Source organism: Accipiter gentilis, chromosome 29, assembly GCF_929443795.1.
Source record: "Accipiter gentilis chromosome 29, bAccGen1.1, whole genome shotgun sequence".
Classification (NCBI taxonomy): Eukaryota; Metazoa; Chordata; class Aves; order Accipitriformes; family Accipitridae; genus Astur; species Astur gentilis.
Genome location: NC_064908.1, coordinates 11,219,090 through 11,243,839, shown reverse-complemented (window position 1 = coordinate 11,243,839; position 24,750 = coordinate 11,219,090). Strand labels below are relative to the sequence as shown.

Below are 24,750 nucleotides of genomic sequence, written 5' to 3'. Positions count from 1 at the left end.
TTTTGCTGGAGCTGCTGTTTAGGGAGTGGAGTAATGGGGTTGGATCTGGATCCTGGGTTTCAATGGGGGTTTCCATCCTCCCATGTCGGATTAAATCTCCCGAAAGCTTTGCTCTTTCCCTTCCTTTTGGTGTTCTTCACTGCAAAACACATCCATGTGCTGTTGGTGAGCTGGGGGTGTCCGAGCTCATCGGGATGAGCGTGTCCCCGCAGCCCACCCGGGCCCTGGGCTTCTTTGCGGGGGACTGGGTGCAGGGACCCCTCCAGCTGCTCATCCCGCGGGATGCTGCCACAGCACCACTGCTGCATGCAGTTCAGCACCCCAGACCCGCCCCCGTGCTTGCTGGCTGGACCCACAAAGCCGGGGCACTGTGAGCAAAACCAGCTCCTGATGAAAAAAGGAATCGATCTCTCCTACTAATAAAAAGCCAATTTATTTATCTTTAATTTCCCCCCCTCCCCGGCTGCCAGGTGCTGCTGCTCTGCCATCCCCACTGCCAGCCAGGGTCATGCCATTAAATCCTCTCGTCCCTCTCCTCCTCATCCTCAGCATGTGACGAAAAAAACTTACAGGGGTAGGCAGTGGCCCAGGGAAGGCTCAGTGCTGGTGGATTTCTGCATTTCTACAGCCTGGATTTCTCTGTGAGATGGTTCTTCCCTCACGAGCAGCATTTCTGCCCCTCACTGCTCCTGCAAGGTCCGAGATACTGTTTCAAATTCCATGAAAGCTCTTTTGTTGTTGTCCAGCAATTTTTTTTTTTTTTTCCTAAATTAGAGGCTCTGTTTCTGCATCCGGTTGTGATTAGTGTGGGAATTTTCACCTCCCTTTTTAAGACTGTATTTTTGTAATACTAGGTCTTCTGTAAGGACTGGGGATGTGTAACATCGTTCCTAATGCAGGAGGTGGCCAGCCTGGTTTCCCTGGAGCCTGGGTGTCCTTGGCTGCTCCGAGAATGTCCCTTGCCTTGTATGGTGGCACATGGGGCTGGAGCAGTGCCCACCCTGCTGGCTTTTACCCCTTGTTGTGGGCAGGCTGCCCCTTTCAGCTCTGTTTTGGGCAAAAAAGCAGCTTCAAACTCACATTTATCCTTTAGCACCATTCCCCTGGCAAGAGGAGATTATCCTGTGCCGTCAGCGGGGTGGACTTTGAAAAAAGTCATAGCGTAGCATCGCTCTCCAGTGTTAGGTACTCCCATTCCACAGTGCACCATCACCCCGGGAGCCTTTCCAGGATAGGGTCCAGGCTTGGGTATTTGCTTCCCATCCCTGACAAGGCAAGATCAGATCATTGCTTAATTAGCTGCAAATTAATGAAACAAACACATTAAATTTGCCCTGTGAGGTGGTACAGTGACTTCTTGCAACCAGCCCTGTCTGCTTGTCCCTGGAATGGGTCCCTGCAGCCAGAGCCTGCTGCCCCCCTGAGCTCTGCCAGGGACAAGTGACCCTGGTGGAGCAGATCCAGGTCGCTTCTCGGGGGGCGAATCCTGCCCCGCTCTCTGCATGGTTTGGAGGATGAGGTTTGGCTGCAGCGGCTCTGGCAGGGGACTAAAGCCCGTACCAGGCTGTCCCACCCGGGAGGTGATGCTGAGCTGCAAGGAGCCATGGATGGAGAAGCACCGGTCCCTGAAAGCTCAGCCCTGCTCTGGCTCCCACAGAGCACTGAGAAAGGGTCAGACTTGACTTGCTCAGTGGTTTTTTCCCCCTGTATACTAAGCTGCCCCTTAGGAAAAGCTGCTTAGGCTTGGAGTTAAATGTAATCATCTTAGAAAAATCTGTGTGCGTTGGAAAAGATCTGCTCACTACCCTGGGCTGTCCCTCCTGGGAAGGGAGAAACCACCCCTGGCTGCATCTCCCCAGCACGCCGGCTTGCTGGGCGGTCCGGGGATGTGCCGTGACCCTCCGCAGTCTGGGATCCTCCGAGCAGGGTGGGGACCCTTCACCACGGGGCCACCCTGGGCTCGGTCCCATCCTGCTTCCCTCCTGCCAGGGGTCTGGGAATGGGAGTTGGGGTGCTGGGGGGGTTCTCTCCCAGGAGTGTTTCTCTTTGGCTGGCAGGCACCTCTGCAGCTGGAGCCCAGAGAGACTGGGACGAGGCAGGGACGTGTGTGGGACATGTCAGCGGGCTCCCAGGCTGTCCTGCCTGTCGGCTGCCCCCATTCCCTCCTCTTCCTCCTCCCCGTGGGACGTGGCTGCGAGGTCCCAGCACCCTGCACCTCCTCCTGATGGGTGCTGCAGGAGGGTGGGGGGGACATCCGAGCCTCCTCGTGCTGGTGGCCCCACAAACCATGCTGCAGTGACTCGTGGCGGTGACATCTCGGGGACAGCCCAACCATCCGGACCCCAGCGTCCCTCCCGCGGGGCTGGCTCGGGGACGGGGGCCCTGACTCGGCCCCGACACCGCTTTCCTCTTCCAAGCTGCGCCGCTCCCTGCAGGGCCCCCCTTTCCTCCACACCCCCCCGGCTGCCCCATCCTGGTGGGCTCACTGGGCCCCATGCAGTGTCAGGGGTCACTGAGCCCCCCCCCGACTGCTGAGCCCCTGCTTCTGCTGTCCCTTTAGGGCTCACTGAGCCCCCAGGCCCCGTGCACCATGGGGGCTTGTTGAGCCCCCCCTGTCCTGGTAAGCCCCTTCTCCTGCTCTGCTGTCAGGGCTCACTGAGCCCCCCCAAGTCCCCATGCACCATGGGGGCTTGCTGTCCCCTGCGCCTGCTGTGCTGTCTGGGCTCATTGAGCCCCCGGGTCCCCGTGCACCATCGGGGGTCACTGAGCCCCCCAGCCTGCCAAGCCCCTGCTCCTGGGTGCCTCCCTGCCCTTGGTCTGGCTCTGGAGGGGACCAGGCTGTGGACAGAGTGGAAGTGCCCCCAGCCACTGGTGTGTCTGGGAGACTGCCGCCCCCCCCACCCAGTCAGAGACAGCGGCTTGGGATGGGATCCCCCAGTCCTGGTGACAGCCCTGGGCTACTCGCGTGGGTCCGAGGATGTGGGGGGACGGAGGGACCCCCTGTGAAGGTGGGCTGGGGATGCTGCAAGGAGCTGGGCTGCCCCTCGCCCCCCGTGCCAGGCTGCTCACTCGTCCCCCCTGTCCCCTCCCCAGGGATCTCCGAGGACTCCAAAGTGGAGGCTCCAGCCTTCACGGATGCCGTCCGCATGTACCGCCAGTCGAAGGAGCAGTACGGCACCTGGGACATGCTGTGCGGCAACGAAACCCAGGTGAGGACCCGTCCCTCCCAGGCTGGGGTGGGGGCGGTGTGGGCTGAGCAGGGTCCCCAAAGCCTCCTGCCTTCGCAGGTCCTGAGCAACCTGGTGATGGAGGAGCTGCTCCCCGAGCTGAGGACCACCATCGGCCCCCGGCTGAAGGGCAAGGCCCAGGAGCGCCAGAGGACCTGGATCCAGGTGTGGGGCTGGGGCTGGCGGTGGGGGGGGGTGTGTGTGTGTGTGTCATCGTCCTCTGCCATCCCCCTGCCTGCACTGCCTCTGCTTTGGGGGCCACGGCCACCTCCATTCCCTGCCGGGCTCGGTGCCCACCGGCTTTCCTGCCTGTTAGAGCCAGCACCCCCACCCCCCCAGCATCGCCCCCTCTCCCGGCCCCTGCCAAAGAAGCTGTCCTTATTCTCCGCTGTGGCTTTTTAAAGCTCCTTGTTGTGCCCCTGCAAGCAGCCCTGCCCATCTCTGCCTGCGCTGCCTCGTCCCTGGGGCGCGGGAAGCAAACAGGAGGAAGCCCAGCCCTGGAGCAAAGCCCGTCCTGGCTATATTTAGCAAGACATTTTTAGAGCTGCCCAGGCTAAATCCAGCCGAAACCCTTGCGAAAGACCGAGGGCTCTCCAAAACTGCCTGTTAAAACCTTAAAAACTGATAGATAATTACCACCAGGCTCATATTGTGCCACTGGAGCAGCCTAAAAACACACAAATGCTGCTTTTTCAGTTGCTGCGGTCTTAGCTGCAAGGCTGGGAAGCCCAAGGAGGGGGTGGGTGTGACGGCTCTGCCTCCCGCCGGCCCCAAAATCATGGTGTTTGGCTGCAAAGTGAGCGTGAAGCCTCAGCTCCATCCCGCTCATGGGCTTGGCTCCTGAGACCCCAGGCAGGCTGAGCGGAGCAGGGCAACAGCTTTCAAACAGGGTCAGGGGCCCTTCTGCCCAGACCGCCAGCATCCCTAGGCCAGCAGCATCCCTGGACATGCAGCATCCCCGGAGCTGCCTGGGGCAGGTTGGCTGATGGAGGCAGTGCTCGGCTCTGTGCCCCCCCCAGGCACTGCTTCGAAGCAGATTCTGCACCGTGGGAGCTCCATCTCACCCAGCTGGGGGGTTCCTGGTGTGGAAAACCTACTGCTAGGCTGTGAGGAGGAGTCCGGTCAGGGCATAAGTGAAGGCTTGGCAGGTCCTGCAGGCATCTGGTGATGGAGGCGGTGGTTAGTGGGGGCAGCAGGAGACGTGGGGGCAGCTGACCACCCTATCTCTCTCTCTTGCCAGATCTCAGATGCCGTCTATAGGATGGTCTACGAGCAGACCAAGGCCCAGTACGATGCAGTGACGGCCAAGTGCGAACAGGAGCGGCCACAGATGGAGAGCACCATCCGCACGGACATGGACCAGATCATCACTTCAAAGGAGCACTTGGCCAGCAAGATCCGAGGTACAGCCCTGCGGGAACATGCGTGGCCATGGATGTGTGTAGCTGTGTCCGTGATGGGCTCCTGGTGTGGCATCACCACTGTTTCACCAAGGTGTGGCTGTTCCTGGGGTGCAGCATGGCTCCTGCCAGCGTGGCCTGGAACCCTCGGGGAGATGCCAGGGTGCACGTCCTCATTGGCATTGTCCCAGGAGGTGGGGGATAAGGTGGGCAGTGACCCCCCGCCAAGCAAGGCAGTGGGGCAGGAACAGGTTCAATACAGATGCAGGGCTCCCTGCAAGAACCTCTTGTATTGTCCTGCAAGTCTGGGAGACCTCTCCTGGAGGAGCTTGGGGAGAGGGGCAGGTCCCACTCCCTCGGGTAGGTTTAGGACCTGATTTGCAGAGCTGGAAGGGCAGAGGAGGAGCCTCACCATGCTTACCCCTGTTCTCTGCCCAGCGTTCGTCCTCCCCAAAGCGGAGATCTGCGTCCGTAACCATGTCCAGCCCTACATCTCCTCCATCCTGGAGGCCCTGATGACCCCCACAAGCCAGGGCTTTGCTGAGGTGCGAGAGGTGTTCTTCAAGGAGGTGACGGACATGAACATGAACATCGTCAACGAAGGTGGCCTGGAGAAGCTGGTGGAGGTGAGACTTGGTGATTCTCCTTGCTGGCTGCTGGGCTTGGGGGTGGCAGGGCCAGTCCTGCTGCTGTCTTCATGTGGACAGCACTGGGGGACCCCAGGCTGAGAAAATACATGGGCATGAAGCCCTTGTGGGGTGGCATGTCCCAGCCCCGAGAGCACAGAGAGGCTGTCCTGCCCTGCTGAGCTTGGCTTTATCCCCAGTACATGGAGAAGCTTTCCCACCTGGCCTTCCACCCCGTCAAGATGCAGTCATGCTATGAGAAGATGGACCAGCTGAAATTGGAGGGCCTTCAGCAGCGGTTTGATGTCTCCAGCACGTCCGTCTTCAAGCAGAGGGCCCAGATCCACATGAGACAGGTGGGACAGGGACTGGGGTCCTCCTGTGCCCCCCCTGGGCTGAGCACAGAGGGCTGGGGAGCAGAGGCAGAGCGGGGAGCCTGGGCTGGTCCAACCCAGGCAGGGATTTGGCTGGGATGTCTCTCCTGTCTTAGGGGCCTTCATGTCATTGGCACCCAGCTAAGGGTGTGTGATGGATCTGGCCATCCCCTTTGGTCTGGAGCCTGAGCAGGGAGGGAGCCCACGGGTGGGCGACAGCATGGAGCACCCTTCCAGTGCAGACTCAGCACCTACAGTTGGGCATCATGGCACAGCTGTCCCTTTGCCACCAAGCCCACTGACACCAGCAAGGCCAGTAGCCCAATTCTAGGGTCTGATCCAGCCAAACCTGAAGCAGGGCCTAGAAGTGAGGGTACAAACCAGCTTTGGGCACCCTCCTCCCCAGCACCCTTGGTCCTCAGGGGGGAGTCTGTGGATACCATGCTGGGATGCTGGGGACCACGCTAATGTGAAGACTCATCGCGGTGTCCCCTGAGTGCCCCAAAAATGTCCCCTGCCCACCCCCACGGTTAGTCCCTTTCGGTGCCCCCCCCTCCCCCCACCCTGCGCTGACTGTCTGCCTCTGCTCACAGCAAATGGACGATGCCGTGTACACGTTTGAGACGCTGCTCCATCAGGAGCTGGGGAAGCTGCAGGGCAAAGATGACTTGTGCAAGTCCATCCAGCGCATCCTCGAGAGGGTGCTCAAGGTGAGGGGTGGTGGGTCAGGGCCTTCCGTGGCCTTCCCAGTTCCAAGGGCCAGCAGCCCAAGGAAGAGGCCAGGAGTGACCTTACCAATTTTAACAAAAGTCTTCTGGGGAAATACAAAATATTGAGATTTTCATGCATTTTGCTGGGATGTGGGACAGATGAGTGGGAAACCACCTGGAAGAGCCAGGTCCCTTCTGACTGCATGCATCGCTGTAAAAGCCACCCGGGTTTCAGACGGCCCCCAAAAAACCCTTCTGCAGACAGCAGTGGAGGAGGAGCTGGCTCTTAACCTGGGCTCAGACACCCTGGGAACTGGCTGGAGAGAAAGATGCGAGGGGCAAAGGAACCTACTCAGACCCATGCAAATGGGTTGGAGGGGGGCAAACGGCAGGGGGTTGTGCCCGTCGGCAGGGGAGCTGCCAGCCCCCAGCTCTCACTGACCTGGGGCTGCCCTCTCTCGCCCTGCAGAAATACGACTACGACAGCAGCACCGTGCGGAAGAAGTTCTTCAGGGAGGCCCTGCTGCAGATCACCATCCCCTTCCTGCTGAAAAAGCTGGCGCCAACTTGCAAGGGGGTAAGAGGGTAAAGTCTGGGGTGGGGGGGGGGGGGGAGGACCACCCCTCCCATGGAGAGGCTGGGGCATCCCTCCCTCCCGTCCCCCCGTGCTGAGCAGCCTCTCCCCCTGCGGCAGGAATTAGCCAAGTTTCAGGAGCTGATCTTTGAAGACTTTGCCAGCTACATCCTGGTGGAAAACACTTACGAGGAGGTCGTGCTACAGTCGGTGATGAAAGACATCATGCAAGGTAGGGTCCCGCCGTGCCGTGGAGCCTGGACCCGCTCAGCTCTGAGCCCCGGGGGGGGCTCCAGCACCCTGGGGCGGGTGGTGGGTGGTGGGTGGAGTCAGTGCAAGCCGAGCCTGGGCTCAGCAGCACCTTGAGGGCCGGTGATGGGTGCTGGGGATCATAGGAGGAGGGGGTGATCCCGAGCAGAATGCTGGGGGCTGTACGAGGAGGGGTGACCCCGTGCGGAGTGCTGGGGGCTGTACCAGGAGCAGCTTTCCCACCTGGCCTTCCTGCTGGCAGGGCTGAGTGGTGGGTGGGATGCTGAACCCTCTGCCCAGCTTCAGACACCTCTCCCTACAGTCCTCCCCCGTGGGAAGACTGGGAGAGGTGCCCAAGCCCTGTGGGTGCTGCCCCGTGCTCGAAGCCCATCTGACATCTCTCTCGGTGCCCCCAGCCGTGAAGGAAGCAGCCGTGCAGCGGAAGCACAACCTGTACCGTGACAGCATGGTCATGCACAACAGCGATCCCAACCTGCACCTCCTGGGCGAGGGCATCCCCATCGACTGGGGGGAGGAGTACAGCGGGCAGCCCGAGGCCGAGCCGGACACCGACAAGCGCCGCAGGGCCAAGCAAGTGGTGTCGGTGATCCAAGACGACGAGGGGGTCCTGCCCTACGAAGTGGGTGCCGAGGCACTGCTGCAGCCCGGCTCCCCGGAGCCACGGGAGCCAGACCCTGGGGCACCGCCAAGCTCCCCGGATGGGGTGGAGGAGATCCGGGAGGCGCTGGCGAAGGAGAGCCCCGGGGATGGCGTCGAGGCGGAGGAGCGGCTGATGAATGGTACCGATGCCACGCGGAAGAGCGGTGCCACCGAGGAGGTGGCGGCGGCGGCTGGGTCTGTCCCAGGTGATGTCCCCCCACAAAGTCCAGCCAGTGAGGGGGACGGGGTGCACCGCGCCACACCGGCATCTCCTACGCCTGGAGCTGAAGTCCCATCAGGGGCTGGGGTGCAACATGCCGCACCAGCATCATCCATGCCGGCATCACCCGTGCCCGGAGCTGATGTCCTATCAGAGTCCAGAGTGCAACACGCCGCACCGGCATCACCCAAACCCAGAGCCGACGTCCCATCTGAGGCCAAGGTGCCCCATGACACACCAGCATCTCCTGCACCCGGAGCTGAGACCTCATCACCGTCTGCCGGGACGGCTTGCCACCAGCCCAGTGACAAGGAGACAGGCGAGGAGGTGGCCCCCCCGGGTGGCGAGTGCAGCCCCCCGCAGCCCATGAGCACGACAGAGAGCGGTGAGGGGGTGCAGACTGAGTTCTAGCCCCAGGCCCCCCTCACCATGGACTGGCCCTGGTGACCCCGGGGGTTGGGGTAGGGGGAATAAGACCCGCTGCGCTGCCGGGGATGGAGAGCGGCACCGCGGGAGAGGGAGGGGATGGGAAACACCGAGACCTTATTGCCTAGCCGGGGGGGGGGTGTCCCTGCTGCTACACGGGGCTGGCCACAGCCAATTGGTCCTACTGGGTCGGACTGGGGAGGCCCCTGGCCTGGCATGGGGCACCCCCTGCACTCTGCTCTGTCCTTCTTCTGCCTTATTTTCTTCTTTTCTACTGAAGAGATGCTTTGTCTGCCCCCAGCGCAAGTGCCTGGGGCTGCTGGGGGGGCTGGCGCTAGCCCCGCTGTGGATGGGTGTGTGGGATGGTCCCGGCTGCTCTGGGGGTCATCCCCTGCCCCAACCCGGGGGGTTTCCTGGGAGCCTGCCCGCCACCATCCCACCCAGCCGGCTCCAGGAGTGCCAGTGGGAACAGGGGCCATGGGGGATGACGGAAAACACGATGGCAGCCAGGGGCACGGCAGGGATACAGCAATGCTGCATGGCTTGAACTGCTGCCGATGCATCAAGAAGTGGGGCAGGTGTGGGCTCACAGCACCCAGGCTGGGCTCACAACGCCCAACACCTACCCCCGGCCACCCTCACCCCGGGGTCTTCTAGCCGCTATTTAAGTTCAGAGTAAAAACTTAGAGGGGAGGGTGCCATTCACGTGATGCCTCCAGCTTTGCCTGGCAGGACTGGGCTGCCTCCGGGCTCGGGCTCACCGTGCAGTGGAGGGATCCCAGCTCTTGCCCTCCAGAACTCTCCAGCACCATGCATGGATGATTTCTCCAGCTCTCGGGCTTTACAGGTTTTGGCAACTGCAGTGATGGTCGAGCAAAGAGCTGGTGCCTTAGCAGCGGTTTGCTGGCACCCCCAGCGGCCCTGCCTGCCGTGGGGAGGGGGACGGGACTGGCACAGCCCCCGTGCAGAGATGCTAAAAGCCCCTGAGCTGGTGGGGGTTGGCAGGACTCATGAGCGTTGAGACGTGTGTGCGTGCATGGAGCAGGGACCAGCACCCCAACACTCACCTGTATTTTAGGTGCCGCTGTTTCTGCCTCTGAAGGGGGGTGCCCAGCCTAACCCACTCGGGGAGGCCCCCCAAAGTGCCTTGCTTTGGGAACTTAAAACCTGTCTCTTCCAGGATATTTTATTGAGAAAGTTATACAAATGTTTAAAAATATGCTTATAATATTAATAAAATGGAAAAGCTTTATTTAAAGCCAGAGGAGAGTGTCCTTATTCCTGAACCGCCCCCCTGGGGCTGTGCTGGAGGGGCAGGGCTGGGGCTGGGGATCCGCACGCCCAGTGTGACTGGGGGATGTCGCATCCTGAGACCACCCAGCAGCAACACAAGCCAGGAGACAAACAACTTCGATGATTTTATTAAAAGGGGCGTCCCAAGGAAGCAGCAAGAGGCACCCACAGCAGCAGCTTCCCCTTGGCACGGCCACACTGACAGCTCGGGGGCTGGTCCGACCCCATCCCTGAAGCACTGCGCAGGAGTAGGGGGTGGGGAGGGGGGCAGCAGGACCCCCCTTATCCCCAGAAGGCACTGTGTGAAGAGGGGCTTGGTGCAGGTCAGCTCTGGGCAGGAGGGCAGGGGTGCCTGTCCCCAGCAAGTCCCCTTCCCCAGCAGGTCACTGGACCATTCCCATTCCAGCCAGGATGAACCCCCCCGAAAAGTAGGCATGGGGGGAACGAAATGCCCAGCACCCCGCAGCCATCATCACCCAGCCAAAGCTTCCCTGAGAGCTGGGGGACAGCCACCAGCCGAGGACGGTGGCGATGGCAGCGTGGCAGAGTGCTGGCCACGGGGCTCCCCTTCCCCAGCGCCCGCCCACCTGAGTCGGGCCAGCACTGAGGGTCCCCGCAGCAAGTCCCTGGGGTGCTGTGTCCCTCACAGCACGGGGACAAGGACAGACCCAGCAGAAGTGACAGCAGCTATTCCAGACAAAGTAGCAGGAGGTGTGGAGCACATCGCTCACCGTCCCGGGGGGTTGCCTAGCCCCGACCGAGCAGGGGGTACACCATGAAATAGCCCAATGTGGAGCCTGCGATGGCCCCGAGGAAGATCCAGGCGTTGTAGGACATGACGGCCAGCATCACCATGTAGCCCAGCACCACCTGCACCACGTGAAACAGCGTCTGGCCGACATGGTACCGAAACCACCTATGGAAGAAGATGGGAAACCTTGTCAGCGAGGGGTCGGGGCAGCCAGCATCTCCCCCGCTGCCAGCATCCCAGAGCAGGTTTGGGGAGCGGGGAGAGGGATGGGGGCTGCAAACAGCAGTGCAGAGGGAAATCCTGCTCCAAAGGAACAGGGAGAATATTATTAAGAGGCTGGCAGTAAGAGCAGCCTCGGGCATGGTCTGGGATTAAATACAAGAGGAAAAACGCAGGGCTTGGCTCCAATGGCTTGTACTGGGAAGGAAATGCCCAGGCCAGCCTTGCTGGGGTGCCCAAGCCGCTGCTTGTGCCCATCCCCAAACCACCAGGATGCTACTGCACCCACGGTGGCTCCTGGTGGAACGTGAGCATTTAAGAGAGCTGAAAAACATCCTGGACATCTCCCAAAGTACCTGAAGGGGCCGGAAAGCCCCCGGGACCACCTCCCAAGGCTGTACATACACCCCTTTCCTGGCAGCTTATTACTCCACAGCTGCCTCTTTACAGCCTTTCTCCCCTCCTGCGCTGGCCCAGGGGCCATACACCCGTCCCTGAGCCCCCCCCGCCGGGTGGGTGCAAAGGGGGACCCTGCGGTACCTGCCCTGCGCAGGGCCGGTGCCCCCCTCCTCCGGCTCCACCAGCGACTCCTGGCTGAGGCTGCGGGGCAGAGCCAGCAGCGCCCGCCGCAGCAGCACGGCCTTGCCCATCTTGATGGCTTCGTAAAACATCGAGAGCAACAGGATCACCAGCACCGAGAGCACCATCCCTGCATGAGAAACGCCCTGCCGGTGCCCATTGCCGCACACCGGTGGGAGAAGGGGGGTGATGGTGGGGGGGGGGCGTGGCGGGTCCCAGCACAGAGCGCTTGGGCATATCCATGGGATAAGGTGGAGGGAACGGAGGGCTCCTGGGATCGGGGTTGGGCTGGAGCAACAGGCAGCAGTTTTGCGAAGCATTGGGAAATGGTGTATTTAGCCCAGTCCCCCCCCTAAATTCCTAGGGAGTATTTTTTGGAGGGGGTTGCTCTGAAAAAAATAAGCATCTTTGCATCGACTCGACAAAAATGTGGGGGTTAAAATACGATGCTGGAACAGTAATTTAAAAAAAAAAGAGTGTAAAAGAAAATGGGAAGCTGAGCCATTGCTGACTGACCTGGAGGGGTTGGTAGGCAAGGGGGAGGGATGCTTCCCACACCTCCCTGCCTGCTGCTCTCGGCTTGGGAGGATTGACCCCTGCCTGGGGCATTACCAGGGCACGGCACTGCTCATCAGAGTAGGAGAGGGTCAGCCAAAAAAAAGCAGGCAGTGCCCTCCGAGCTCTGGGGGTGAGTGGTGTGTGGAGCCCATCACGGCTCTGCCCCGACCCCCCCATGCAGTATGTACCCCAGCATTAGTGCTGGGCAGGGGCCCGGCTCTCCCCCCTCCCAGCCCATCACTAACACTGCCCCTGCCAGAAATGCAAAGCCACTGTTTGTTTCTCTGCCCCGCATCCTTTTCCCCGGGTGGAGAGCACAGCTGGTGGCAGATGGATGGACAGACGGACAGATGGGTATCTCGGGACTGGGCTGGGGCTGGCAGCCTACCGGTGGGCGTGTGGACACTCCAGAAGTCAAAAAGCAGCACTGCCGTGTCCGAGAAGTAGAAGGACATCTGGAAAAGAGGCCAAGGAAAGGGTAGCGCTGGGAACTGGCTTGGGGTGATGGAGCAGACGGGGGCTGGGGCGCCTGCATCTTCAGCGGGTCCATGCACCCACCACCCCGAAGGGCTGAGCCCTGATGCCAATGCTCAGCTGGGATTTTACCAAATGGTGCAATTTTTTTCCCACTGACTCCTGAAACGGGAAGAGGAACTTGCCCTGAAAATCAGTCACGCTGACTGGGCTTAACTCTTCCCTTGACTTCTAGCAGGACAATTTTCACCTCTAGCAGCAGCTCCTGTGTGTGTCTGGGCTGGCGAGAAAAAGCCAGAATTTAGCCCTGCGATAAAGAGAGATGAGCCCAGGACTTTATTAGCCCGGATTTGAGAAGGGAAGGTCAGTGGGAAACAGACGGAGGCTGGTGGACACTAACCGCAGGCTGAAGCGAAGCCGGCTGGCAGAGCCCAGCCACCCTCCGCTTTCCTCTGCCTCCCAGGGGTTTCTCTTGCATCGCTGGGACAGGCCAAGGCACCCAGAGCCAGAAGTGCGACCACCTGACGATGGGTGCCAGGGCGGCTGGTCCAGGGATGCCTCCCTGGCAGAGGAGCATTGTCCCCGGCGCTGCCCGTCTGTCTGACCTGGGGCTGCTGGGACCTACAAGGGCATCAAACACTCTTCTTTATCACGCTGAAATAGGAGAAGCAAGTATTGCTCTTGTGTAACGAACCCACCTACAGAGCCAATACCGCAGCTGCCAAGGCTTGCTCGTTTTACCACAAAAAATGGGAAATTTTTTTTTTCCTTCCTTTGGTGAATCTCTCTAGATAATGTTTGTGGGGCTCATGTCCTCTCCCCTGCTGCACCGACCTGGCTTTGGCCACACGTACACGCCGTTATTGACACAGGCAGATGCAGCCAACAGGACCAGCCTTGGCCAGAAATACCATCCAATAACCAGTCATCCACACCGCAGACAGGCTCTAATTACACCCTTCGGCCGCTCGTTACATTAGCACGTGTAATTGGCTCATGTTTTTAAGCTTCCTTTGGCAACAGATTAATGATAATTAGCCTTTAAATGAAGATATTTCTCCTTTGCAGGTTTCACCTACATGTCTGCAGTGCTGTGTAAGGAGGAGGTAACTATTTTAGGGCCAGGGGAACAGAAGTGACTGGCAGAAGATCCCCTCGCTGCATCAGGTCTCCCAGCCTGGGGTGAAGCCATGTCTTTGGGTACCCAGCGCAGACATGAGGCCAAAACGATGCTCCCTGGGCCAATGACCCCTCGCTGCTCTCCTATAGCGATGCTATTGTGTGATCTCTCTGGAGACAGCATCTTGCTGGGTAAGATGTGGTGTGCGATGGTCAAGAGGGCAAGTCCTAACGGTCAAGAGGGCAATTCCACTCTTTGCAAGAGGGGAATTACGCTGCTGGGGCGATGCAACAGGCCCCGGGATATTGGATGGAGGGACACGGTGCTGTCCTCACCCACTGCCCACGCAGCAGTGATTCAGCAGGCTAAGGCTGCGCCCAGCTCCTCCTCTGCACCTTACAGGTATTTGCACATGCAAATAAAGCTGCTGAAAAATATCCTGCGCTGCCTCCGCTCATCCATGTTTAGTGGCTTAATCCGCTCCAGTTTTGGGGTTGCTCTTTGCCGTTAAGTGAAAAACCAGCGATGCCTGCACGGAGCAGTGTCAGGCTGCCCGGCGCATCCCGACCTGCTGCTCCAGTCCAACTGGGACACCCAGCCCCGCACGTCGGGATGAGCCCGCCTTCCTGCAGCACACCGACTCCTGGTTTGCAAAATAGCATGACAAGCAGGCCACCGTCCCAGCCAGCCCAAGCCGCAGCCCCCACGGGGGACACGGTGGCCCAGGGAGGTGTCCCACACCGGGACGGCTCCTTGGACCCCCCCGCTGGACCTCACAGGGATGCTGTGCCAGCAAATCGGGGGGACCTGGCAGCCTGAAACACCACGCCCGAGTTGAGAGCACGAAGCAGACCCGCTTCAGGGTGATGGCCGAAGGCCCGTGCCGTGCCGTGCCGTGCCGTGCCGCGATCTCCCACGGCGAGCGCCTGCTGTCAGCCCGCGCCCGTGACAGCCCCGCCACGGGCCACGGGCCAGTCTTTGGGGTGAGGACGCGGTGGCACAGGGCTGCGGGGCGCAGCCGGCCAGCCCGCCCTGTGCACGGCTCGCCGGAGCCCGGCCGAGGCACGGGGGGAAGCCCGGGGCGAAGGAACGGGGAACCGGGGCGAAGCGGTGCCGGAGGGCGAATGGCGGTACCGCAGCCGCTAAATGCCGCTTGTCCGCAGGGAGGTGCGGGCTTTCAGGGCTCATTTACGGCACCAGCCGGGCTGCGCCCGGCCCCACACCGGAGCAGGCTGCGGGGCCGTGCCCGGGGCGCACACCCCAGCCTGGGACCCCCCCGGCTCGGCTCGGCTCGGCTCGGCTTACCTGCATGGCGGCGGTGCGGAGCCCGGCCCGGTGCAGCCCGGCCCGTCCCGGTGCAGCCCGGCCCGGTGCAGCCCGGCCCGTCCCGGTGCAGCCCGGCCCCGCCGGTTCCGGCCCGGCCCGGCCCGTCCCGGCCCAGCCCCGCCGGTCCCGGCCCGGCCCGTCGCGGGCGCTGACGCGCGGCGCGGGGCTCCCCGGGAGTTGTAGTGCGGCGGGGCCGGGCCGGGCGCGCGGCGTGGGGCGGGCCGGGCCGTGGGTGTCTCTCTGCGTGGGTGCGTGGGGGTGTCTGTGTGTGTGTGTCCCCCCCGCAGCCCCCTCCCCGGGTCAGCCCCGGCGCCGCAGCGGGGAGGGGGCCGGGCCTCCCTGGGGGCCTGAGCCCGCTGGGGCTTCGCTCGCCCCTCGCCCCCTCCCGGGCTCGGTCCCAGGTCGCGCTGCCAGCACCAGCACAGGGGCCCCGCAAAGCCTTCGCGGGTGTTTCTGCGGGGTTTTCCCCACGGCAGCAGGAGAGCGGGGTGGCACCCAGTGTTTGCAATCCCAGCTGCCCTGCAGCTGCAAAATACGGAAGGGTGGGGGGTTTTGGGTTTTTTTCCCCAGCCTTTCCCGGAGAGGGGCAGGACAGACCGAAGGGGAACTTGCTTCCCAGCTGCGGCTTTATCCAGAGCACGCAGGCGCTCGCTCCTCGTTGGCACATTCTGGCCATCTCCATTACACCGAGGAGCAGGAGGAAGGAGCGCTGGAGCTGCCCCCGCCTCCGTAGCCCCAAATCCAAATGGGTGCCGATGCCCACAGAGGCACCCAGTGCCTGCCAGAGGTGTAACTCCCTGCTTGGGAAGGAAATACAGGGGTGCAGGCAAAACACTGCTTTTGGCAGTTGAGTGTATTTTTCCTCATAGCCAGAGAGGTGGAAGGAGAGTTACTCAGCATGCATTTGCTGCTTCAATTAAGAAAAAAACTATTGGATGAACCCACCGACATGCTACTTCTTGTTAAAATCTTTCCTCAAAAGTTTCCGTCAAAAATGGACACGCAATTTTTTTGGCAGCTGAAGCGCCTCTGGGTTGCGGCCAGAATGGCTGGCCAGTGAGGTGTGTTCTTCCTCTGCAAAAACACAGCAGAAAATGCTACTAAAATGAGCAATTTGGTTGGGGGGGGTGGGGGGTGGAATTCTGCCCTGAAATAATGTTGTGTCTGCTGTCATAAAACAGTCTGCTCTGCTTCTCTCCCCAGAATCTAACACGTGCCTTGAGTTGGAATTTAATTTTCCCTTTGTAACCTGCTGCACAGGGTCTCCCTCTCAGCCGTACCCAGTACCCCCGGGATGTGCCAGACCCTCGGCGCTGCCTGACCCCTCTGCCTGCGCTGCGGGCAGCTGGGCAGGAGCAGAAACCGCCTGCACCCCGGCCGCAAATGGCTTCTCTTCCCCTTTCATCTCCCACGGAGAAGGGAAGTCTCTGCGTGGCAGGGAGTGGGGTTTCGGCTGCACCCGTGACGATGCGCCCGCATGTCTCCATGGCTGGCTGCAGGCAAGGGGCCATGGCCGGGGGGTTCTCGCAGGGCTGGGGGCAGCTCCAGGGCGAAGAAGGGCCAGGGCTGGCATCACACCCTCGCAGAGCAGAGCTGGGGCTGGTTTAACAGAGGGCTGGCCCCACAACAACCAGCATATGCAGCAAATAGAAATTAAATGCCGGAGAGGAAAAACCCTTTTCAAGGTGCTCGGTCCCTGCCTGAGTGTGGCTGTTGGCCGAGTGCTGCCCCGTGTCCCCCTTGGCACAGCAGGGATGGCTGCTGCACCCCACAAAACGATGCTACACCCAGGACCGAGCTAGCAAAGAGCAGTACGACTTGCACGCACAATTTGGCATCGTTTAAACCACTCTCTAGGGACTGTGCCCCCCAAAAAATCTTCACCCGCTGCTCTCCTTGACCCCTGGGTGCAGGGTCCGGCCCGGCTGCCGCACTGTTCCACTGGCATTGGCATCAATGCCCACCCGCATCTGGACATGACGTGGGCAGCCTGGGCACACGTGCTGCAGGGTAAGGCGGGCGAGCTCTGCATTAGGGCCTGAACGATGAAGGGTGCTGAGAAAACCAGGGGTGCAGCACAAAGCCAGCTGAGATCTGGGTTTTTCTGTGCTGTGCACCAGAGAAATGGGGGTGCTGCTAATACAGCTATGGCTTAGGTGCTACACGTAAAGCCCTCTGCCCTCAGGACTCACCCGTACCCGCCTGGGGCCAAGCAGCCCAGTGATAGCACGACGGTTAGAGGCAAGGGAAACACTGCTGGGAACAACAAAAATAAAGTGATAAGTAACAGTGCTGCAGCATGGGAGCCAAACGGCTTCAATTCCTGCCCCTGCCTGCTCAGAGCAACAGTGCCTTGTAGCATGGTCTTGCTATAGCACCTGGCTCCACACCACTAAAGGCCCTCTGACCCCAATGTGAGTTGCAGACCCAAAACGGAGCCAGGACTTGGGGGTTTTGCATTCTTCACTCTTTCTCAGTCCCTGATGCTTGCCTGGGCTGGAGCTGCTGGGGCTCGCAGCGGCTGAGGGCAGCAGCCTGCAGCCGCTTTGCCCTGCAGAGAGCAGGCAGCACAGCACGGACCTCCCGCCGGGGCTGCCAGGGCTCTCCAGGGCTGCTTCTCAGCCCAGTCCCAGGGGGATGAGGCTCCAAGCATTTGTGCGTTTGACTGAGGCAAAGAAAAGCCCCTTTCCTTCCCCTTCTCCCACGCTGGCAGGATTTTTCTTGTTGTTTTCTTTTCTTTAGCAGACAGTTCCTGGTAGTTATAATTATACGAGCCTCCCCAGTCAGTCATTAAATTAGCACCTCCTCTCATATATATATATATATAATATATATAATTTATAGAGAAATTACTTTTGTAAACAATATTGTTCTACTCCAGAAGGAAGTGTAGTCCACGGCATAATGCAGCTACAAACACGTATCTCAAAAAGAGGACTGGCAGCTCCGGGGAGCGGGTGGGAGCTCCGTGCCACCCTCAGCCTCCGCCCTTGTCCCCAGTTCTTGTGTGGGGAGGGAACCAGCCTGCTCGGTTTGGGTGTCACCGGTTTCAGCTGAAGCAAACTGGTCCGACTGTGAAACCAAACTGGTGCAAGGCGTCACCATTGTGAAAGACAGCCAGGTCCCGCAGGGGCAGCAGGGAGAGCTCCTCTGTGGTGAACTGGAAGATGGTGTCGGTGATGGAAGACTCATTGTCCAGCTGAAACAAACACCGGGGACAGCTGAGTGGCACCGAAACGCTCAGCTGGTGGGCCTGAAGGACCCTCTCGGAGCACCCACTGTCCCCCTCGCTGCTCCAGTTGCTCCTTGATGCACCCAGCAGCCCTGAGGGCATGGCCAGGTCTCCATCCCCAGCCCTGCATGACTTCTCCGGGGAGGTGGCCTCCCCCATGTCCCCTGGAGCCCACCCTGTCCCCTGCCACATCCCACCCGCTCCCCAAGACTGGGGAAGCTCCTTGGGCCCAGGGAGAGGATGCTCTCCATCCCCATTCCGCTGCGTGAAGCCTCATCCACCAGGTCTATCCTAAACCCTAGGGGTGCAAACACGTGCCAAGGGGTTCTGCAAATGTCAGGGGGCTTTTCCAACCTTAGAAAAGGGTCCGGCCATGGCTAGGCTTACCACGCAGCCTTGCAGGCTGGCTGCATAGCTCTGCTCCCGGGAGTCAGCCAGGAAGCGGATTTCCTTCTCTGGCTGGGGCTGGTCCTGCTCGGGGGCTGGTCTGCAGGAGTAGGAGATCTTCTGGGTGGCCAGGCGGCTGTGCAGGCGGAGGAAGCGGAGCTGCACCGGGCTGGCCCCCGCGTACTCCAGCTGCGGGGGCAACGAGAGAGAAAACTGGGTAGCGGGGGCTGCTTGGAGGGGTCTGTGCTCTCCCCAGTTGAAAACCAGGCAGGATTCAGCTCTCTGCTAAAGCACTGGTTTGGATTTTCTTGCAGAAGGAGGTGCCGCATCCCACCGTGCACAGCCAGGGGAACCCTGTGCCTGGGCACTGCCCCACCACAGCGCGACAGGCACTAGGAGACCCCCAACCCCATGAGATGGGCTTCATGTCCCCTCATCTGTCCTGGCCGGGCACTCACCAGGAAGCCCCCAGGCAGGGCACTGAACCATTCAAAGGTGTCCTCGGAGGTGTAGGCACTCAGCCAAGCCTTGATGGGGACCTGTAGGGAGCGGGGACTATGACACGCTGTCCCAGCAGGGGACAGTGGCACTGCCAGGACAAGGCGGCAGCTATACCAACCCATGCACGTGACCTGTCCCTGCAGTCTGGTCACACATGGTGACCAGGATCCTCAGCCCAAACTGTTCCAACAGCTCCCTGTGATGGCAGCGGTCACCACGGCAAGGGACCGGCCACACTGTCCTTCTCCAGCCCCACCAACCCGTCCTCACCTGCCCCAAGGGGTAACACAGGGCTGAAGCTGCCCCGTGAAAGCCACACCATACCTGGTTGTGGACGGGGGCTATGCAGGTCTCACCCCCCGCTGTGAAGTTGCAGAAGGCCACCAGTGCATCCTGGGGGCTGCCCTGGTTGGGGTCAATGTAGTATTGCCCTGGAGGGAGGCAGAGGGGAGCTCCTGGCACCCGTTTTTTGGCACAGGGAGGATCCCATGTGGTGCCATCCCACCTCAGCTCATGGCACATCCCTGGCTGCAACCTCCATCCTCCTGGGATGCAGCCTGGCTGCCATCCCATTTCGCCAAGGATGCCCATGAAACCCAGCTGAGCTTATCCCCCAAATCCTCATCCCCTCCTAATTGCAAACTGCTGCCCGTCCCCCCACGCTGGCCAGCAGCGAGGGCTGGCTGGATCCAGGGCCAACGTGGGGGCACCCCATGTGCACCCCAGTACCATCGGGCAGGCTGGGGTGAGCCAGCAGCAGCTCCTTGCAGGTGGCTGCTGGGTTGGTTTTGGTGCCGTTGGGATGCTCGACGAGGGCTTGCAGCTCCTGGCTCAGGGTGTCTAGCAAACCCCAGACCGCTGTGTAATTCAGGTGGTTGGAGGGATAAATGAGGTGCTAAAAGAAAAAGAGGGGGATATAACCAAGCTGACATTTAGTGTCCCCCGTCTTATTTTGGCCAGGAGCATCATCAGCTGCTCAGGGAGGGGATGGAGCATGCAGAGGACAAGGACGAGCATGGTGGGAGAGGGATTAACCATATCTGCTTGCTCTTTGTGCGAGGACCTTGGTCCTTGTGCACAGAGGACCTCAGAAGCAGTGGAACAGGGGACAGCATCGCTGTCAGTCCCTTCCCTCCTGGGGTGGCACCCACCAAAGTGGGGATGGGAAGCCCTTGCCCCCATGCACTCACCCGCAGCTCCTCCCTGGACAGCATCAGCGTGGGTCCACTGGGACCAGGGGGGCCAACGAGACCCTGGGTGACAATGACAATGCTGGTGACGCTGGCTACTGCCCGTGAGCGTCCCGCCACACTTGCAGCTCCTCTGATGGCACTAGCGGCCGTCCGGCCCCATGGCATGGCACGGCACGGCACGGCGCGGTGGGACCTCGCTGCCAAATTTGGGGGACCCAAATTTTGGCACGAGGGACATTAGCAGTTCTGCTTACCGGCAGGCCCGGCGTGCCCCTTGGTCCTGGCAGCCCTGGGAAGCCTTTCAGCCCCTGCCGAAGGACGAGGCAGAAGAGGGAAGAAAAGCAGGGTGGCGAGATGCTGCTGTGCTGAGCTGCACCCCGGGGTGCCCCACGGTGCGACCCTGCATCCCGGGGAGAGGGGAGGGTGCCCCGCAGCAGGGCTGAACCTGGCTCCAGGCACTCCCCCCTACTTACTTTGGGTCCCGACAAGCCCTGGGAGAGAAGGATAAGACCCAGTTAAGAAGGTAGGTAGGACTGAAGCCCCATCCCAGCATAACCCCCGCGGGGCCAGGAGCGAACACCAAACCTGCCGGGAGGGCGAAGGACTCACCGGCGTTCCGGGTATGCCAGGGTATCCCCGCGGGCCGGGGGGGCCAGCGTCACCCTGCAAAGACACCGGAGGAGGTCAGGGCACTGCACAGGGCATAACCCAGCCTTCTGTCCTTCTACAACCCAGCCCCTTCCCCAGGTGGATTTTGCATGGAAAAATGAGGAATTCACCCCAAATACTCATCTCGGTTCCTGCCATCCCCCTCCACCCTGCCCTTACCTGCTGTCCCTTGGGTCCCGGCCTCCCAGGGACACCATGGGGTCCTGGCTTTCCCTAGGAGATGTGGTAGGGTGTCACACAGGGTGACAAGGGACCAAGGGGAGGGAGGAAAAGAGCAAAACCCTTCACACACCTTGAAGCCATCGTCCCCTTGCTGGCCCAGGTCACCCACGCTGCCCTTCTCACCCTAGGAGAGAGTCAGGGAGAACTTTGGTGGCAAAGAGAAGGGTAGAAACCCCCTGGGACACCAGCCCAGGTGAAGGGCTCTGTCCTGGAGGGTGGGCGTCAGGAACCCTGCTCTAGTTACTCTCTCGGTGGTATTTCATCGGGTAGGCAACGGAGGTTTTGCTTGTTGCCTGACCCTGGCAGGAGATACCTACGTGGGGACATTTCCCAAGGCCAAACATCTCCTGGCCTCCAGCAAGTGGCTGAAAATGGGAAATTCCCAGTTATGTCTGGCTGCCAAAATTCTGAAAAAAACCCCCACCCATCCTTTTGATTTGGTAGAATTAACTGTACGCACATTGCTGGGGAAGGAGGTGGCGTGATGGAGTGTCTGCCTCCTGTCAGCTGCAAAGGCAAAACTGAAAGTATTTTATCCCACACTAAAATATCATTCAAGAAAACCTCAGAAGTTCCCAGGAAACGCTGAGAAAATAAAGACAATTTCTTGCATGCTGAAATCTGGTGGAGCAGCAGAAGAAACCCCAGCACAGCAGCTGCCCGCAGCCTCCCCTCCGCCTGATCTCCCAGGCTCTGGCCTTGCTGAACACCCTGGACTTTAGCTTCTGCCATTGCTCATTTAGCTCGCAATAAATTTAAAGCTTTATTTATTACCAGGGTTTCATTTTCCTGAAGGCTGCGAGCAACTACCCGCCACCAGGGACTGCTTGTCACTCTTATTTATAGCCTTGCAGCTGATGGATGGGACTGTGAGGATGTGCTTGGCTTCTCGGGCCAAGGTTGGATCCATCAGCTCATCAGTAACGGCACAGACGAGGTACGTGCTCATGCTGCGTCAGCATCAATGCTGAAAGCAGGGGATTTAAAGACTGTACGCTGCTGCTTGCAACTCCAGGAGGCTGGGGAGCCTGGAAAAGGACCTGGTTTTGGAGAAAGTCTAAAGATCCCATCTCCCAGCACCTGGGGACACAGTGGTCAACCTCCCAAAGAAGGATGCTGCAATGATCAGGGTTCAAGAAGAGAGGAATAAGTGATTGCATCCAGCAAATTAAATGCTAGCTGTGCCTGGAGTCCCTGCTGTGCCCAGGGCTCAAGTGCCCAGCGCATGTCACCTACCTTGTGTCCTTTTGGTCCGGGGTCTCCTTTCATGCCCTTCAGCCCTGGGATGCCCTAAGAGAGAAACAACGCAGTACCACATCACTCTGCAGCTGAGCTGCTCCCGCCAGCTCCCTGGCAAGGAGAGCCTTGCCACAGCCGAGTGCCACCAGGATTCTGAGAATTTCAGGCAGTTTCAGAAACTTTGAGGAATATTCTCATCATATCTTTGAATTTTGCTCTCAGGAGGATCCCTCAGCAAACCCCATTATAAATGCAGTTCAGGTCGCAGAACATCCCGGCTTGCTTTTGTGAAGTTCCCAAAGCCTGGATTTTTGTTTTAAATAGAGAAAAAATTTCTAGTAATTAAAAAAACCAATTGAGTAGGGTTTTTTTGGCCAATGCTGGCTGCTGCAGCGCAGCTGGTCCTTCCAGACACGGCAGTTCTCTAGGAACGTGGGGACAGTCCTCTACAAGCGCTCAGCACTGCCAAGCATCAGACACTTAACTGGAAGGGAAGTATTTGGCCTCTAGAACAACATATTGGAAATTATGTGATTTGCCTGACTGCACACATACTGCTGGGATGCTAATTTGGGAGGAGAAGGCAAGTTGAGGTGGATGAAACACCTAGAAACTTCACTTGTTTTAAATGGGTCCCTGTTTTGGCTGTCCGCAGAGCTGGGTTGCACAGTGGTACCTGCTGGGGCCAAACAGCGAGCAGCTGGCACCCCAAAACTTCCAAGCTAATACTCACGTAGGGTCCTTGGGGGCCCTGGGGTCCTTCCAACCCCTCATCACCTGGGTAGCCCTGAAATGCAAAAGCAAGAGACTGGCTGGTGTGCCCAGCGGTGCGGTGCGAGAGCAAGGCAGGAGCGATGCCCCGGTGCCTCTTGCAGGGAGAACAGCCCGCAGGGGCTGGGAGTGCAGGAGACCCCCTCCTTGGGCTGGAAGGGACGGGGACACAGAGCCCTTCAGCTACGCGATACCCCTATATTGGCTTATCCTTTTCTAAGCCGGGGGCTTGGGCAGGTGGGAGCACCCCCCGGCTCAGGAGTGCCCCTGAGCTGCCAGGGTGCCAAAGCAGCTCTCACCCCAGCAGGGCAAAGCCAACCTACCTTGGGTCCCCGGGGACCTCTCGGGGGCCGGTGGCCCACCTTGCCTCGCTTGCCCTGGGAACAACAGATTAAAGACTCACGAGCGATTGAACCCTGTTAAAAGCACTAAGCCAGCCGCCCCACATCCCCCTCGCTGCCCCCCCCAGGGATGCTGAGCCCCCAGCAACCCCGGGCCCCTCTGCAAGGGCTCCGTGGGCTCCAAGCAGCAGCCCCATGCCTCCCACCACTCTCCATGGGGAAAACGCTACCATTTACCCGTCTGCCAGCTTCTCCGGGGACCCCTTCTTCTCCTTCATGCCCCACATCGCCCTGGGGGAAGAAGAGATGGGAGATGTGGGTCACCAGCAGCCCAGCCACATCCCAGACCAGGACTGGGGAAAAGGGGCTGCTGCCTGCATGGAGATGGGGACAGAGCTCACCAGGGACTGTGGGACCCTGGGCATGGGCACCAAGGCCATGGTGCAGAGCTGGCCAGTGAAGGGGAGGTCCCCTGTCCCCCCTCAGGGGGGTCTGAGCCAGGATAGAGGCAGCCCTGTGGGGCTCGGGGGGCCTGAGCTGGGGACACCTGCCAGCCCCTCACCCAAAAACCAGCCAAGGCAGCCCAAGGGCATCTAAGGGCTCTGTGTTTGCCAAGCACCAAGGAGCGGTTGCCTTTTCAGCAGGGAGACAGAAACAGGTCCCCCCTGGGGCGATTCCCCCCGATTTCTCTCCATGGACCACAATGGGGTTGACCAGCTCAGGCTTGGCCACCCCACACCTGGTGGCTGGTCACCTTCAGGTGCCATCTGCAGAGGAGGATTTCAGAGGTACCTTTTCTCCTTTGTGACCTTTCCGCCCTTTAGGACCGGCTTGTCCTGGAGACCCCTAAAATCCCAAAGGAGAAGGAAACCCCTCTGTAAGGATGCTGCACCAGAGATGTCCCCTCCTGGCCTCCCTCCCTGCTCTTGCCACAGTGTGCACAGGAGGAGGCTCTAAGCTGAAGTCTTCATTTGAGGTTTTTCTCTCTCTCTGGAGCAGGCTGGGCAGAGCAGGGCCATGGGGGTGTTTCAGCAGGAGCAGGAGATGCTGCCCATGAGGGGCCTCACTGCAGCTGGGAAATCCCAGCATCCCACTGCCTGTGCCAGGGAGAACCAGTGGGGCTCCATCCCACTCCTCACCGTTTGCCCTGGTTTTCCTGGCTTGCCTGGCTCCCCTTTTGCACCTGCCAGGCCCTAGGAAGGAAAACAAAAATCAACCCAACTCTGAAAAATGAGCTCCAGGGTTATTCACCCAAATCCCAGGCAGGCTGTCAGAGCGGCGCAGACCCGGGCTGTGAGAAAAGCCAGAGACAGAGAAGCGGGGCAGCAGAGGAACCCACTCACCTCGGTGCCGCTCAGCCCCATGGCTCCAGCTTCGCCCGGTGGCCCGAGAGGACCCTGAGTTCATTT

At 60.2% G+C, this 24,750-nt stretch overlaps 3 protein-coding genes across 6 annotated transcripts in view; 1 reads left to right on the top strand and 2 right to left on the bottom strand.

The window, feature by feature from the left end:
* Window positions 1-9,724, top strand: part of NIBAN2 (niban apoptosis regulator 2) — a 32,177-nt gene extending 22,453 nt beyond the window's left edge. For both annotated transcript variants that reach the window (XM_049832389.1, XM_049832388.1), the window contains exons 6-14: window positions 3,094-3,209; window positions 3,288-3,392; window positions 4,468-4,630; window positions 5,066-5,253; window positions 5,454-5,609; window positions 6,221-6,337; window positions 6,807-6,914; window positions 7,032-7,143; window positions 7,577-9,724. In XM_049832389.1, the coding sequence (XP_049688346.1) occupies window positions 3,094-3,209; window positions 3,288-3,392; window positions 4,468-4,630; window positions 5,066-5,253; window positions 5,454-5,609; window positions 6,221-6,337; window positions 6,807-6,914; window positions 7,032-7,143; window positions 7,577-8,451 (1,940 nt within the window). In that variant the 3' untranslated portion in view covers window positions 8,452-9,724. The remainder of the gene's footprint in view (window positions 1-3,093; window positions 3,210-3,287; window positions 3,393-4,467; window positions 4,631-5,065; window positions 5,254-5,453; window positions 5,610-6,220; window positions 6,338-6,806; window positions 6,915-7,031; window positions 7,144-7,576) is intronic.
* Window positions 9,725-9,800: 76 nt separating this feature from the next.
* Window positions 9,801-14,878, bottom strand: SLC31A2 (solute carrier family 31 member 2). Of its 2 annotated transcripts, none has more exons than XM_049832390.1 (4): window positions 14,766-14,878; window positions 12,255-12,321; window positions 11,270-11,438; window positions 9,801-10,675 (listed from the first exon to the last, which is right to left on the bottom strand). In XM_049832390.1, the coding sequence occupies exons 1-4, from the start codon at window positions 14,769-14,771 to the stop codon at window positions 10,507-10,509; spliced, it is 411 nt and encodes a 136-aa protein (XP_049688347.1). In that variant the 5' UTR covers window positions 14,772-14,878; the 3' UTR covers window positions 9,801-10,506. The 2 variants fall into 2 exon arrangements, with proteins under 2 accessions (XP_049688347.1, XP_049688348.1); XM_049832391.1 differs by lacking the exon at window positions 14,766-14,878 and adding an exon at window positions 12,526-12,613.
* Window positions 14,879-17,644: 2,766 nt separating this feature from the next.
* COL27A1 (collagen type XXVII alpha 1 chain) overlaps window positions 17,645-24,750 on the bottom strand; it is a 98,387-nt gene continuing 91,281 nt past the window's right edge. Inside the window, exons 52-69 of one of the 2 annotated variants that reach the window (XM_049832983.1) lie at window positions 24,685-24,738; window positions 24,481-24,534; window positions 24,134-24,187; window positions 23,579-23,632; window positions 23,324-23,377; window positions 22,963-23,016; window positions 22,227-22,280; window positions 21,061-21,114; window positions 20,928-20,981; window positions 20,709-20,762; window positions 20,573-20,590; window positions 20,354-20,407; window positions 20,097-20,159; window positions 19,636-19,801; window positions 19,231-19,337; window positions 18,864-18,944; window positions 18,406-18,594; window positions 17,645-17,985 (exon numbers count right to left, since the gene is read on the bottom strand). In XM_049832983.1, coding sequence (XP_049688940.1) covers window positions 17,836-17,985; window positions 18,406-18,594; window positions 18,864-18,944; window positions 19,231-19,337; window positions 19,636-19,801; window positions 20,097-20,159; window positions 20,354-20,407; window positions 20,573-20,590; window positions 20,709-20,762; window positions 20,928-20,981; window positions 21,061-21,114; window positions 22,227-22,280; window positions 22,963-23,016; window positions 23,324-23,377; window positions 23,579-23,632; window positions 24,134-24,187; window positions 24,481-24,534; window positions 24,685-24,738 — 1,368 coding nt within the window. In that variant the 3' untranslated portion in view covers window positions 17,645-17,835. Of the gene's footprint in view, window positions 17,986-18,405; window positions 18,595-18,863; window positions 18,945-19,230; window positions 19,338-19,635; window positions 19,802-20,096; window positions 20,160-20,353; window positions 20,408-20,572; window positions 20,591-20,708; window positions 20,763-20,927; window positions 20,982-21,060; window positions 21,115-21,307; window positions 21,356-21,450; window positions 21,498-22,226; window positions 22,281-22,962; window positions 23,017-23,323; window positions 23,378-23,578; window positions 23,633-24,133; window positions 24,188-24,480; window positions 24,535-24,684; window positions 24,739-24,750 lie in introns of those variants that run through there. The other variant, XM_049832984.1, reaches the window with a different exon arrangement.

Coding starts and splice junctions, on each gene's coding strand:
- SLC31A2 (XM_049832390.1), bottom strand. Junction 11,439..12,254: donor GAGTGTCCACACGCCCACCG/GTAGGCTGCCAG, acceptor TTTCTCATGCAG/GGATGGTGCTCTCGGTGCTG. Junction 10,676..11,269: donor ACCGGCCCTGCGCAGGGCAG/GTACCGCAGGGT, acceptor CTTCTTCCATAG/GTGGTTTCGGTACCATGTCG.